The 14,093-nt window shown below is 37.8% G+C and overlaps 1 protein-coding gene across 1 annotated transcript in view; it reads right to left on the bottom strand.

Annotated features, from left to right (window-relative positions):
* Positions 1–2,548: 2,548 nt before the first annotated feature.
* LOC104617926 (septin-2) overlaps positions 2,549–14,093 on the bottom strand; it is a 34,450-nt gene continuing 22,905 nt past the window's right edge. Inside the window, exons 12-14 of the mRNA XM_010283368.1 lie at positions 11,371–11,454; positions 7,254–7,259; positions 2,549–3,342 (exon numbers count right to left, since the gene is read on the bottom strand). Of these exons, the coding sequence (XP_010281670.1) occupies positions 11,386–11,454 (69 nt within the window). The 3' untranslated portion in view covers positions 2,549–3,342; positions 7,254–7,259; positions 11,371–11,385. The remainder of the gene's footprint in view (positions 3,343–7,253; positions 7,260–11,370; positions 11,455–14,093) is intronic.

The raw sequence follows: 14,093 nt of genomic DNA, 5'->3' as shown, positions 1-14,093 counted from the left end.
ACTAACAAAACTAAACACAAATGGAATAAATAGGAAATGCGTTCCCAGATTTAGCATCTCAAAATACAGTGGGAAGGCCTGAATCATACAGTACCCATACTGCGCAAAGTAGGCATGTGTGCTCTGTTCCCATTAAACCGCTTTAAAGAGGTGATACGGAAAGTCATTTTAGGTAAAAGCTGTCAGTACAACTTTTTAAGGAAAGGCAGCAGAGAGCTCGAATGAATTTTAAACACGCCAAAAGCAGCACTAGCACATGATTTAAGAACAGCTCATAGAAACTTCAACTCAACAGTAAAGGAGCAAGGAGAGGGGGATGCAAAGCCTCAGGACACTCAGCTCCTTCCCCCAATTTCCACAGCCAGAGAGAGTGTCACATCTTCCACGTTTCAAGGACATGTGAATAATCAGACTCAGAACTCTCCTGAATACAGGACAGGATAAGCTTGGCATGGTGATGGCTGCAGAAGTACAAGGACACTCCCCTACTTCAGAACAAAAACCTGACACTGATGGCACAGTACTAACTTTTCATGTCCTTGTAGTCATCACAGCATTTATCTTGCCTTTTGTTCTACCTTCTCATTCAAATTATCCCTCACGTCAAAACAAAAAGAGACACATCCAAGACCAGAGTTTGGCAATCCCAAGCATGTATATTTAAAAAACCCATTAACTCATCATGAGTTCACTTTTAGCCATTGATTCAACGCATCAAAAAAAAAAAACAAACCCAGACAAAAACCAAGCAAATATGCTGAGAGTTAACAGCTAGAGTGCCACTGACCATTACAGACTTTACACCACAATTAAAGGCACCAACAAGCCAATCAACCTTTCATGAGTTGTTTTATCGTCTGCTACAGTGTTTTACATCTAATGAAGACCAAAAGGACTACAGGCACTCGCTACTTGATCCTGCTGCACTTTGAACAGTCATTAACATAGTTACATGTGGGCACTTTCTCCAGCACTGGGACAGTGTCAGCCCAGAGACAGCTGGGGCAGAATTCAGAAAAAGGGATTTGTCTTCCATGGCCATGGCACTGCCAACAGAGACAGCAGTGGCAATGCAAGGTCAGAAATCAGGCTCTGGTCAGAATCCGCTCCCCAGAGATCTTCACAGTAGCAAAGACTTGGCTTAACAAATATATGTTTCCCCCATTAAACTGTGAAATATTAACAAAATCAATTTCAGATGTAAGCAGACAACATCAAAGAAATGGGAGAAGGCATAAAAATTAAAAATTTCCTTACGTTGAAAGGAAGGCACTCAGGTATGCTATGAGCAGTACTGCAAGCCCTTCTTGGACTATTGTTCAAGTGGATCTCAGGTTCTGAGTGAAAACATTCCAGTTGGAATTCACAAAGCAAAAGGAGGCAGAGTCTATCGATCAATAATAAGTATCCGCTAGTGAAAGTCTGTTCACTGGGCTTCACGCACGAGAACTGTGACAGTGACTTTAAGTGCTTTGCTTTGAAAAGGGAGGGGGGAAGCTCCATTTTTAATAAAATCAAAAACTAGATGCTTTTGAAAGCCTGCTTCCCCATTGTCCTAATTTGCTTTGAAAGATGAACCTTTCATGTTACCTTTGTTCAGAGAGCTAATCCAGTATGTAGTGAAAGTCTTGCTTTCTCAGGAGTGGTGTGGCTGTCCTGACTTTCACAAGCACAAATGGACAGCATATGATTTTTAAGAAGGTTGTAAAATACAATGGAAAATCCTGGAAGAAAAACAACAAGAAAGGTGCACACAATGGCACACAATTCACGAGAAAATGTTTACCATTAAATCTTTCACCTTGGCCCCCTTGACAGACATGCTTACAATTCAAGTCTTCATAAAACCTGAAAAGACTTTGTATGAACACAAAACTGTTCCCTCCCATTTCTTCTTTCAAATTCATTATAGCAGCCACTGAGATAACAATGTAATATCCATTTTATACAGTTCAACTCCAAACACAACCCTCCAAACACATGCATCCCTGTGATGCAAATTGTTTCTTAATCCTATCCTCATTAAACACTCATTGCTAGACAGCAAAATTAGGGCTCATCATTACATGAAAGACACCCCAATTTAGTACAGAAGACAAAGTGTCTCAATCCCATATTTGCAAAATAATTTACGCTTATCTTTATCTACAAAAGCATGCAGAAGAGAGCTATACGCTCAGTAATGACATAAAGGAAACAGCAACATTCATGAATTTATAAACTAAGGTTTATAAGCTAAGATTTTCCAAGGTATTTACCCACCTAAAAGATGTCAGTAAGTGCCTAATGAACTTCAGGAAAAAAATGTGGATGCAAAGTCTTGCTACTTCACTTCCAGTCAAAACACTCTTATGAGTTGTTTTGAAATGATATCAAAGCAGTTTGTATGGAGACACATTCTAGAAAACGCCTTCATTCCCCAGGGTAAATATCACAATTCCTTTGATGATGCACTGTGCATGATGCCATTACAACATTTTATAGATTAGCTTGAAAAAGCCAAAATCCAAAAAACAACAAAAACCACTTCAAAATTCAACATTTTCCAATTGCTAAAATTTATTACAAAACTTCAATGAAAATTAGTGTTATGGTATATAAAAAGTTCAGCACATGCCATCGCTCAGCCGACAGATAAAAATGCCTGTGACAGCAATTCTTGTAATCGATACTTGAGACCTGAAGACAAATCTTCAGAGGCATTCACAGAAGTTGTTGGCATGTGTAGTGTTTATGGTATGTTAAGGCACGATGATTTAGAAAAGTCAGCTTCTTTGCACCACTGGTGAATCATCAAGTGTTTTGTACATTTTCTCATACATCACACAAATATAAATCACCAGAGACGAAGCTTCAAAAGTAACAAAAGCATAGAGAAAGTTATGAAAAACTGATGCGATACACAATGACTTAAAATGGCAAGTGAAAGTTACGATACTGTGCAAACACACATACGTTTACTGTAAACAGGCCACAAAGTCTTTTAGTATTAATCACAACACTGTTCAGAATAACCTACCAGATACACAATTAACTCCTTAAACCACCACAATGACTACTCCAAATGGTGTATTCTATCAGTTTTGGTATAAAAAGGGTATAGGAAGGATAATAAAACCACATTTAGAAGTATGAAGACAGTGTTACCAAAAGAATCAAAAAAGATACAATATAACTTGATTAACATTGAATATATAAAACAAGCCGTTTTACAACACGATCTTCAGACTTTGTGTTTGTTTTAACGCAGGTCTTGATCTGCGGCATCCAGCTTTTGTATTTGAACGTTACCATTCGGTCAAAGAAAACAGAGCACCCATCCACTTAGAGATCTGTATACTGCTGCGAACAGAAGTGGAAAACAAAGAGCATTAGAAAGGACAAACTCTCAGCACTGTCAGAGCATTTGGGGCAGTGCAAAACCCCTCCAAGCAAAGCAGCGCAATCCAGGCAACAGGGCATTTCAGTTACTGCATCACAGGGACCTGCATTAAAACTAGATCAGCTGAGTCAGACACAGTTTGGCCCCAAATATTTATCACAAACATCTAGTAAGATCACATAAATGAGAACCTATTTTTCGTTACATACTTTCTAAAGCACCCATATGCCCCTCTGCAAGAATATGAAAACTGCACTACAGCTCATGTCAACAATAACGCACACAAGAAACCAACCTCAGTCAGCCTGTTACGTGAAGCATTGCTTCTGGAAAACAAAAACTACTTATCTAAAGCAAGCAGCAAGTTTGATGTCATGCACAAACACATTTATGACGGTGCTCAGGTAAAACAGGAAAGCAAACAGATTTTTCCAAGCATTCATACAGCAGTATTCATAGGGCTGAAAGAAGGGATACCAGTCTATAACTTCAAAATAACTAGCAGTTTTGGATGTCTCTGTAGCTATTTGCCATTTGAAAAGGCTGCTACGAAGAACGCAGAATTCCAGCTTTCCCTGAAAATTGGGCCCTGCTTAAGAAGCCATGTTAGATTTGGAAGTCAGGAGACACCTCGAATTCTCCAGTCCCAAAACTGCTCATTCCCAACAGGAAAAAATAGCTTAATCTAAATGTTCATCTGGATGGAAAAAAGAAATACCCTAGAAAACACAGTTGTGTCAACTCACCTGTAACACTCATCCAGACTACACTTGCTGACTACAGTTGGGATAAGGAGAGAGGAAAGCTGACAATAGGGTCCTTTGCTCTTTGCCATTCTCACAGTGGGAATTCTGTTTGATACACAATTACTTAACGTTTTAAGCAGGCCTTACCTTCCCAGAACAAGCAAACCAGCACTGAAGCTTTAAAGCCAGAGTCCATACATTGCTAACTAAATTCAATATTCAAATTCAAAATTAACCTGTTGCGCTACACTGCTACTTCAAGTATGAGAGAGAAACTAAGTTTCTGCCATTGTCTGCCTAACTCTAATCTTACAGAAGATACCTCAGGAGGAAACAATAACTGATGTTTCAGACTCACAAAAAGACTGTAATTCCAATAAACATGAAGGCTCAGGTTATAAGCACAGTTGTGCACTGATGTTACCAGCATTAGCAACACAATACCCACATTTTATAGGCTCGTATGACATACTTGGGCACAGTATGTTTGTGCATTTTCAGTGTGGATTCATTTCACTGTTCTTTCATCCTAATCTCCTTATGAGACAGTATTTTATGATACATTAGGTTGATGCTGTTCTTTACAAATTTGATCTCCAGTTTTATTAGACCAACCTTACAGTCCCCGGGACTCCTTTTACCAATACATAGCTTTAATAAATGCCCCCATCTGCAATATAAATTCATACCATTATTTGAGAAAGAGGATATATTTCTCTAGTATGCATTAAAAAAAATTTGCTCAGTAAGCAGTGTGACTAGCACTACATACGCCTGTACCCTGCTGCACATGGTCAGACAGCTCGGAATCCTACACTTGTAAAGGTTTTGAAAGCCTCGGAAAGGAATAGGTTTGCCTCCCACTCAGCTGCTTCCAAGAACACCACTACAATGGCAGTGCAACTTGACATCTCTCCATGTACACTTTTGAATTCCTAATGAGGGAAATTTGTTTTATAAGCAGTTACATTTTCTCACTGACCTAAATCCTTTTTCTTCAAAATAGCACCCATTTTATGTTGTAGCTACGAGTGTCCAATCACGAGCAAGAACTTTGAGAAATGGCATCTTTCAAAATAGAAAGAGTACTGAATGACACCAATGTCCTGTTGTTAGCTAGTTTTGACTCATTTTGTCACTCACACCCCTAATATTTTTGGTTTCTGATATTTCAGTCATCCTCTGTTGACCTCACTGCTTCAAGTTTCTTCCCTTTCCTTTTGCTGTTGTCTGTAGCAACACTTTATACTTCCCCATAGCAAATGTCATCAGCCAAGTATATGCTAAGTTACAAAACTGGCCCTTGAACTGCTTTTCCAATGTTTATCAGCTAATTTAATAGGCTAATAGGGTTAATACCCACTGAGTCACAGATACATACAAGGCTCCAAGCTCTAGAACTACAAGAAACGTTCCTCAGAAAACATTTACTTAGCAAAAGGTGGCCTGAACCATTTACAGGTCCCCTGTGATACCCTGTCAGGCTTTGGCACGGACCTGGCACGTCTGTGCACTCCACTCCTCAGGCCTGCTAATGCCCGAGAAATTCTGGCAGCAAGCACCTCCCCTCACCTCCTGCATCCCATGTGCATCCAACAGCTGTACTGGATGCAGCAGTCTGTTACTGAGATACAGGAAAAAGTGGAATATGTCAGTTGTGTCATTCCTTGGTAATCAAGCCGCTTGGAGGCAGAGTGCAAGGTGTCACTGCATGTATTCACAAGAATTGAGAATGCCACTGTAGCCACTGCACTGTGGACTTGATCTTTCCTAAGGCATCTACACATTACTGAAAAGCAAATAAATACATTTCCACTCACCCCTGACATCTCCCCACAAAACAAGATTTCTGTAGCAACTCCTTCAGAAATCTATATTCTATTTTATACTCTCTGGGATCACTTGGCAAAAACTGAACCCATTTGCATTAATCCATTTACTGACAAAATTTGTTGAGATACAGTTTGGGCAATTATGTGAAAATATCAGAAAAACTTGCTATTGGGTGTTTCTTTTTTTTCATTTTATGTTTTGCAAATATTGTGTCATTCCTTGGAACGCTTTTAAGTCTGCAAAGTAGAGAGTGTTTTGGTTTTTGGGAGGCAGGGAGACTATTTCTCTCTCCTCTATAAAGCAGTTCTGGAAATTAGTCTCAATGGGAATGTGCTTTTCAAGATGTATAAATCCTACACTGTTAGAAGTGATACACTGCTATTTCTAGGAGGGAATTTTCCTTACAGAAATAGGTCCTGACAAACTGCTGGAAATTTTGCATACAGAAAATGTAGACAAATAAAAATCCAAGCAAGATTCTTTAAGAGCCAGAAGACAGACAATATTTAGGTACAGGAGGTTTACAGGCTTGACTAGTATTTCAGACTTACATCTGATCATATTAATGATACATATTTTTTCTGTACAATGTTTTGAAGACTACAATATTAAAAAGTGCTACTTTTTTTGCTATTGGGAAGAGTCGCACAACTTATTTTCTGTCAAACGCCACAGACAGAGATGCTGTGGAACAGCCAAGGTCACAATCCAAGTACAACATTGACTTTTATTATGTTCTACTTACAATCAAGGAACATGACTTTCACCAACTGCGAGCAGTATGGACTAACAAGGAGATGTAAGACATTATTTTCAGATGAACAAACCCAAATGAAAGCATTATTGTTCTATACATCAAGGATTGAAAGCTGTAACATGACTGTCATTTGGTGCTCTGCACATCATACCCTAGGGCAGGTGGGCACCAGCTACAAGGTGGCTCTTCATGACCCTGCTAAGATCTCTCTATACAAGTTACCTTCAAGGTCCTATGGAGCCACACAAGGCCAGCACCGCGGTTGTACAGTAGCAGAGGAAAAAATGACAATTTCTATCAGAAGTCTACTTTCCAAGGGAAACAAAAACTTGTGCTAGCCCATCAACACAGGGTTTGCTGAACAACTCCAGTTAGAAGAGCTGAAAAGAGCTTGAGAATGATGGTGCTCTTCTAGTCTAGTTTCTAGCCCAAGAAACATCCACTGGCAGTGACCAGGCAGTTGTTCTAAATGCTACAAATTTGCCCAAGCTTCACGTTCTCTAGGCCCTCAATTTCAGCTGCCAAAAACTACAACATGATCCTTACTTCCTCAAATGACACTTCTCATCAGATCAATTCAGCATTCAGCAGCATCATTTTAGAAGGCTGGTTGCTATGACAACGCTTTGTGTTGTTCTGTTAAATGATGTCAATTCATTGGTAGAAAGAACTAGCTGTTTGGTTCCTTTAGTACCATTCTTAAAAAAAAAAAAATGGAACAGTGTTAGTGAGCTCAGGAAGCTTTAAAATACTTGTGGAAATCATAAGCTATACTAAAAGAATTTTCAACATCCTACAGTTATTTGAAGAGCAAGATGCTTGGGTTTTTTCTGAATACGCTTCCCTAACCATAACTACATTTCCAGATGGCTATATTTGTTTTCCATAGCCTGGCTTCTGTTACTGGTTTGTCCCAGTATGATCTTGAAGCTGAGTGGAAGACAGACAATCCAGATTTGTAAGAATAACAAGAGGAAAACAGATTGCAAAGAGCTACACTTTCAGAAACAGAGAAGGAAAGAGAAGAAACGCCCATCAATAACCATTTAATTTAAAAAAATAATTCCAGCTTTTTGTAATAGTTGCTCATCTGAGATGACAAGTTGCGAAACTATTAAATATGCTGTTGGAATTACTGCACGCTTATTTCAAAAGCATTTCGTATTGGAGTATCCAAATAAAACTAAATCAGTTTTAGTTTTTGGTAACTTATTCTACCCTTCCATCTCCTTCCTCTCCAATCCCTCATTTCAACTGTCAAATATAAGAAACACTATGCTTTATACCAGTGTCTTGCATTTTAGAAGCAAAAAATCTGAAAAATCAAGCTTGTCTTGAAGTCTTTACCATGTTTCACATGGACTGCTACAAACACCTCCAAGTGCAGTTTGTACACCGAGGCTATGAAATGTTTAGAGGAAACAGGCAAAAGCACAGGTCAACACACCTGTGTTAGGGCTGCTCTCAAAAGCTCTAAATCACCACCATCACATAGAGTAAGCCTGTACTGACAGGCTTTTGTCAAAAACTGCAGTTGGCACACTGCTCACTACTGTTTCCAAAATTATCTTCCTTTCCTACTTTTAATCCAGTCCTCACCAGTGCTGCTCTTCATTCTCCTCCTGATTTCTACTTCTCCAGAGCAAGAAATCTGTCCATCCTCTTTGGAAACTTCGAACATATTCCTTGCGTGCAGTCTTTGCCTTTGTCACTCCCCTTATGCTTCTTTTACTCTAGCCTTGAAAGTAAAGGAAACTGCTTGAAGTAAATTTTCCCTTTGCTCTTTCCATAAAACCTTTAAAGATGCCCCTATTCAAAAGGGATCAGGCAAACCAGACCTTCCAGTCATCCCATCTGTGTAACACTTTATAATACAGACTTGTCAGCCTTTTTGGCGAGGATTTGAGTTTATCACTTCTTAATCATTATGCAATGCCAGACTCTTTCCAGAAAGCCCCAAAGCATTCAGCAATCTTCTCCCCACCCCAAAATACATCTGAAACTAGAAGTGGGTATTTCACATATTTTAATATTATCACATTTCATTAGCCTACTGTTTACTCTCCAGCTCTTATCTATGAAGATATTTACCCCATACTTCTCGTTTCCCAAAATATCTGAAAACATCTTTATATCTGTGCTTTATGAAGTGGAAAATATTTTTAAGGGACTTTTGAAGAAAAAAACCCAATAAATATGCATTTATTCAAAATAAAGAGTGAAACATTGATTTTTACATAGTCTATAAAGTTACATATTTTTCTCAGCACAAAGATAAGGGTGCAAAAGAGCAATTGGAAGAGAGACTGTGCTTTCAGTAGCAGAGCTGATCCTTTAAAGTTCTTATAGAACTAGAACCTGAGAGATGCTCAGGATAAGCTGTGATAGAACAAAAGATTGATATCAAGTATATTTAAATTTGTCAGCAGTTTGGTTCTGTTAACTACTGTGTTAATTACAAGTTTCCTGGTTTCTCTGGATATAGTGAATTCAATAAAATACAGTAAATACATCTGTTGGGAATGCTGGAAGTTGAAATCATCATTCCTCCTAAACTGTAAAGTTAGCATGTGTGAGAGAAACTTCCCTAAGGTTAAGTTCTAGGTGAGGATTTACTTCACATACTGACAGGATCACACAGCAACACTCTGGTTTAGCAGGACTACAACTGCAGTTCTGACTATGCATATTAGCCAACAAATTACACTAAAAGTCTACCAATCAGTATCTCAAGAGTAACAAGAGAAGTTTAAAATTGTTTCCTGAAAGCAATCTGTCAAACAATATGATTTCCACAGTAACTGCAGAAACATAGTTTAGCAGATTTCAGAGAAACAGCAGGACCTCCACACGTGAAAATATCATTCAAATCCTTCTCAAATTTGTTCACATTCAATATTTCAGACTAACTTTCTTAAGATTTTGTTCAAACTAAATCACAACAAGATCATGTGGACACTAGTTAAATTTGCAAAGCTCTCCTGCTTAACACATTTAGTGGTCCAAGATGTAGTCCCGATTAGCAATGTAAAACGTCTACAAAATAACATCTAACTTGGACGCACATGAGCATGCTCAGAACTCTGTTTACTTATGTATCCATGGCTGCAAATTCAGTCCAGGACAAACCATGCCCCAATTTGTTTTTATAAATGCCATATCCAGTATTGCCAGCAGCTGTGAAACACAGGGAATTCTGGTGCCATTAATGGCTAACTGTTAGTGGGAATACGGCACCCTATTAGCCCTCAGATACCGATTTCACAGCAAATCCAGTATCTAGGAACTGAAGAAAGAGCTCTGAATATATTTGTATCATTCGCCACACTGTGCTCTGCAACCAACAACTACGGACGATCCTGTTAGATTTAAGGTGGTTTTTTTTTCCTTACTGAGTATCAGTTTAAAGGATTCCATGTGATTAAATGTGATTTGTAAGTCACAGAAAGAATTGAGCTCCTTTGCAAAAAAACAGTAATAATAATTTACACTGCATAAGGTTTCCTGCATCAGACAGACATTTTCAGAAGCAGTCAGAGTTTGGCCTATGATAACAAAGTCACCATAAAAACTTGGGACCTTCAGTTCATACTAAAATATTTAACAGGCTGCATAATTACCAACTCCTGTCTGGGGAAGTGAGAGTTTTACGTCAGACACTGCTATCGCATACACTGCATGGTCAGCCACAAAATTATCCTCAGTGTTTAGATTTCCAACTCTGGGAAAATGTATCTCAGTATAGAAGTTGGAAGATGTGATGTGAAGACTCCTCTATCTGCAAGATTTGGAACTGTGATGGTAAGAAACCTGAGTTTGAATTACTTTTTTTCCCCCTTACCTACTTCACTCAAAGAAAGGTCACACTGCATAGACCAGTAAACCCATCAACATCTGCTTATATAGGAATCCAGTGAATAAGTTTATTCCTTAGGATACTTTTTTTTAATTGATATAAACAGGAAGACTGAAGGTTCAAATAAAGGCAACAAAAAATCTCCTTATTTTAGGCTTGGAATGTTGGCAGCTGCCACAAGGTCATAAGGGATAATATAATCCATTTTATTCAAGCTTTACATTCCAGAAGACCAGCAATCACAACTAGAGTATTAAATTGAAGTATTAAGCAACAAGACTTCTCATAACCTTCTATTTTTTATTCTTGTATTTAGAAGAAAAATTATGGCAGATGAGCTGCATTCTGAAGAAAGCATGAGTATTTACTATGAGAATTTTTTTTCCTTCACTCACTTTGATCCCACCTTATATATCATATATGACATCAAGGGAGTCTGTATTCAGCACACATAACCAGTTTGTCTAAAATTTTTTTTGTTCTTCGAAAAAACTGCTATAAATTCAGCTGCCTACACACCCCAAAACACCTTGAATTTTGTTTATATATAATCAAATTAATTTTCTGAGCAGCTTTTGCTAACAGAAACAAATGCGGATGATCCAAAAAATAAGGCACTGAAGATAAGCATTTACAAGTGTTAAAAACAGCTGGAAAGGTAACACCCGCACAGATCTTTTTTCTAGTCTACCCAGAACATCACTCAATTTTTTCTTAAGTACTGTAAAAGTAACATTAACAATAACAATTGCGAAAATTTTATGTAAAAGGAGTAAACAAGTCAGAAAAGTCTTACCTGATGTTAAGCATCTTAATCATCACCAGGCTTCATCCTCATTTGGGCTTGCATTTGTGCAATCATCTCCTGCATGCGGCGCAGCTGTAGGAAAAAAAACCCCACACCTACATGTTGAAAACAATTTCATGAGGAATCCAAAGTCCAGGAAACTTTAAATCTTTTTCTCCCATGGTAGAATGCAGATCCAATTTTCCTCTTTATAAGCTGGAAATGTTAGATTAATTCACATGATTGAATACTTTGGTTTTCCCATCTCAGATTCTTTAATGCCTTACATCTAACTTTCACAAAAGATTTGTAAGAATAATTGTAATGAAAATTAAGCAATAACATCAAAACCTTTTGAAGCTTGCAGACCTGTGAGTTAGCATTTAATTTACAATAAAGAAAACATGCCCTTTATGTGTGTACAGAGCTACACTGCTTGAGTGAGCTGAAGCAGCTTTGTTCCGATACAAGTGCTCAAAGCATAATATTATGTACGAATACTCATCTTGTGGCTAACCAGATACTGTTGCTAAAAATTTGCAGAGTTAACAGCCAAATGTGCATACAGAATTTTAAAACTAATTCAAAAGCAAAATAGAAAGATGTTTACAAAATCTGGAAACACAGACTAAGCATATTAAGCACCAACATTTTTATATCTAAACAATGACCTTTTCTTAGAGGCATTTTCTTATGTCACTTAAAAGTTAATTTCCATCTCATAAAAGGACAGTAATATACAATGCCTTTTTTTCCCCCTCCAAAAAATAATGTTAAGTAAATGTTCCTAAGAAAGAATAAGAAACACTAATACAGACTTACAAAATGTATATCCAAATACCTCTAATTTGGTGTACAAATGACTATGTATTTCCTTCCAGATGCAGGTGGGGAAGCTCCATATACACAATTGCAGGTGCCCTATCTTAAAAACTGGGAAAGAAATAGGCTGCAATTTCCATGCACTTTGTATAAAATACATGTCCATCTCAAACTGGAGATCATATAGTAATCTGAGGCTTGTATAGCAAGTTGTCATTATTCTAAGAATAATTGTGTAGGTTTTAATATATCCAGCTTTCATCCCCATTAGGAAAAAGTAGTTAGAGAATTGCTTTCATTTATTGAGGGAGTGACTCTTCAACTCAAACAGCACTGCTATGTTTAAACAATTATACTGTATTTTTATCCAGTCAGCCACATTAGCTATTGTGATACTAGTTACTCTATCAGATTCAATACAAAATGATAAATGTTGACTACATGTATATGGTGTTGAGCTGTTTTGTTGAGGGTTTTGGAGGCTTTTTTGTTTTGCTTTGTTTTTAAAGGGAAAAATGAACTGCAGCAGCCTGTATCACTTTTTCTTACCCAGCCTCAGATACAGACTTTGGAAAGAGTAAGAAACTGAAGCACAGAGATTGCGGCATAGCCAGAGATAACAGAGCTTGCCTAAAACAAGCTGGCTTATATACTGGTACTTATCCTATTGCTGCAGCACCACAGCGTTCAGTAGAGGCTAATTCAGGTTCCTGTGACTGCAGCACAGACATACTCTAACAAAAGGGGATTCCCACAGGAACAGTGAGAGATACAGCTAAGTCTGTAATGACTATTATATACCCAACTACATCTTTCTGCCAAACACTTAAAACAAAAGGTTTCTGATCAAAAAGATGGCATAATGCTGCAGAAGGAGGAAAAAAAAAAAGCAGAACGTCTCAGAAGTGAGAGTTGCATTGATTCCATGGTCCAAGAAAAGAGAAAAGTTTCAAAGATCTATTTCTTAAAATGTAAGACACCTGGGTCTTTTCAACTGCCTCTCCACAGATTTACCATCAGAATAAAACTAGCTTTTTGGAAGCTCGCCTGCTTGAGCTTTCCCAAGAGCACTTCAAGCTGAGCCATGAAACATTCTCAAAATAGAAACCATTCAGTAATCACAGGGGAAGATATTGCTGCACATGTATTAGGGTGATTGCTCAAATGCAGCATTCTGCTAGTAGCCAACATGATATTTTAAGACTTAAATACAGCATCTCGCATTTTTTTAACCTTAATTGATAAAAATATGCCCATACCATGAAAAAAAATCAGATGCTGCATATGACTCAAATGTACGGTAGGACAAAAGCAGTAGGAGATCTACTCTGCTCTAACATTAAGATTGTAGGAAGATTTTCTTTTTCCATTTTCATGTGGTGTTTTTGAGATCTACTGGTGGAGTGTTAGTCTCACCCGTTAGCTAAATAATGGCAAGTTTCTGAAGCTATTTTAGCATAATTCAGTAGAAAAACTTTCGGGCACAAAGCCTGTTAAAGAAACTAGGCACCTTGTTGTCTCCTATGGCCATTAGCAGGTAAGTCATCATTGAAGTTTCCTTTTTACAAAGTCAGCAAGAAAATAAAAGTAAAAAGGTACTCAAGCACACTGATCTTTCCCACTACATCCTAGGCTGCATCAGCATTTTGGTTTTGTTGAGCATTTGATATGCAAACGATCCAGAATGGTTGCTTTCTGCTGTAAAACTGTGGCTTCTCAAGAGCTTTAAGCAACTCACAACTATCAGTTTAGTAACAGTATTCTTAGCAGATAACCTATGAGTAATGATAGATACCACACACTAAAACCTGGCTGCATATCTACAGGGCTAAAGTTAGAGGTAGTAACTGAAATTAGGGAGAATGCACACAAATATCTTGTAGAGAAAATCGTTTGCACAGCATTAATCC

The sequence above is a fragment of the Phaethon lepturus genome, unplaced genomic scaffold (assembly GCF_000687285.1).
Source record: "Phaethon lepturus isolate BGI_N335 unplaced genomic scaffold, ASM68728v1 scaffold25253, whole genome shotgun sequence".
NCBI classification, from domain to species: Eukaryota; Metazoa; Chordata; class Aves; order Phaethontiformes; family Phaethontidae; genus Phaethon; species Phaethon lepturus.
This window is presented reverse-complemented; position numbering and strand designations above follow the sequence as displayed.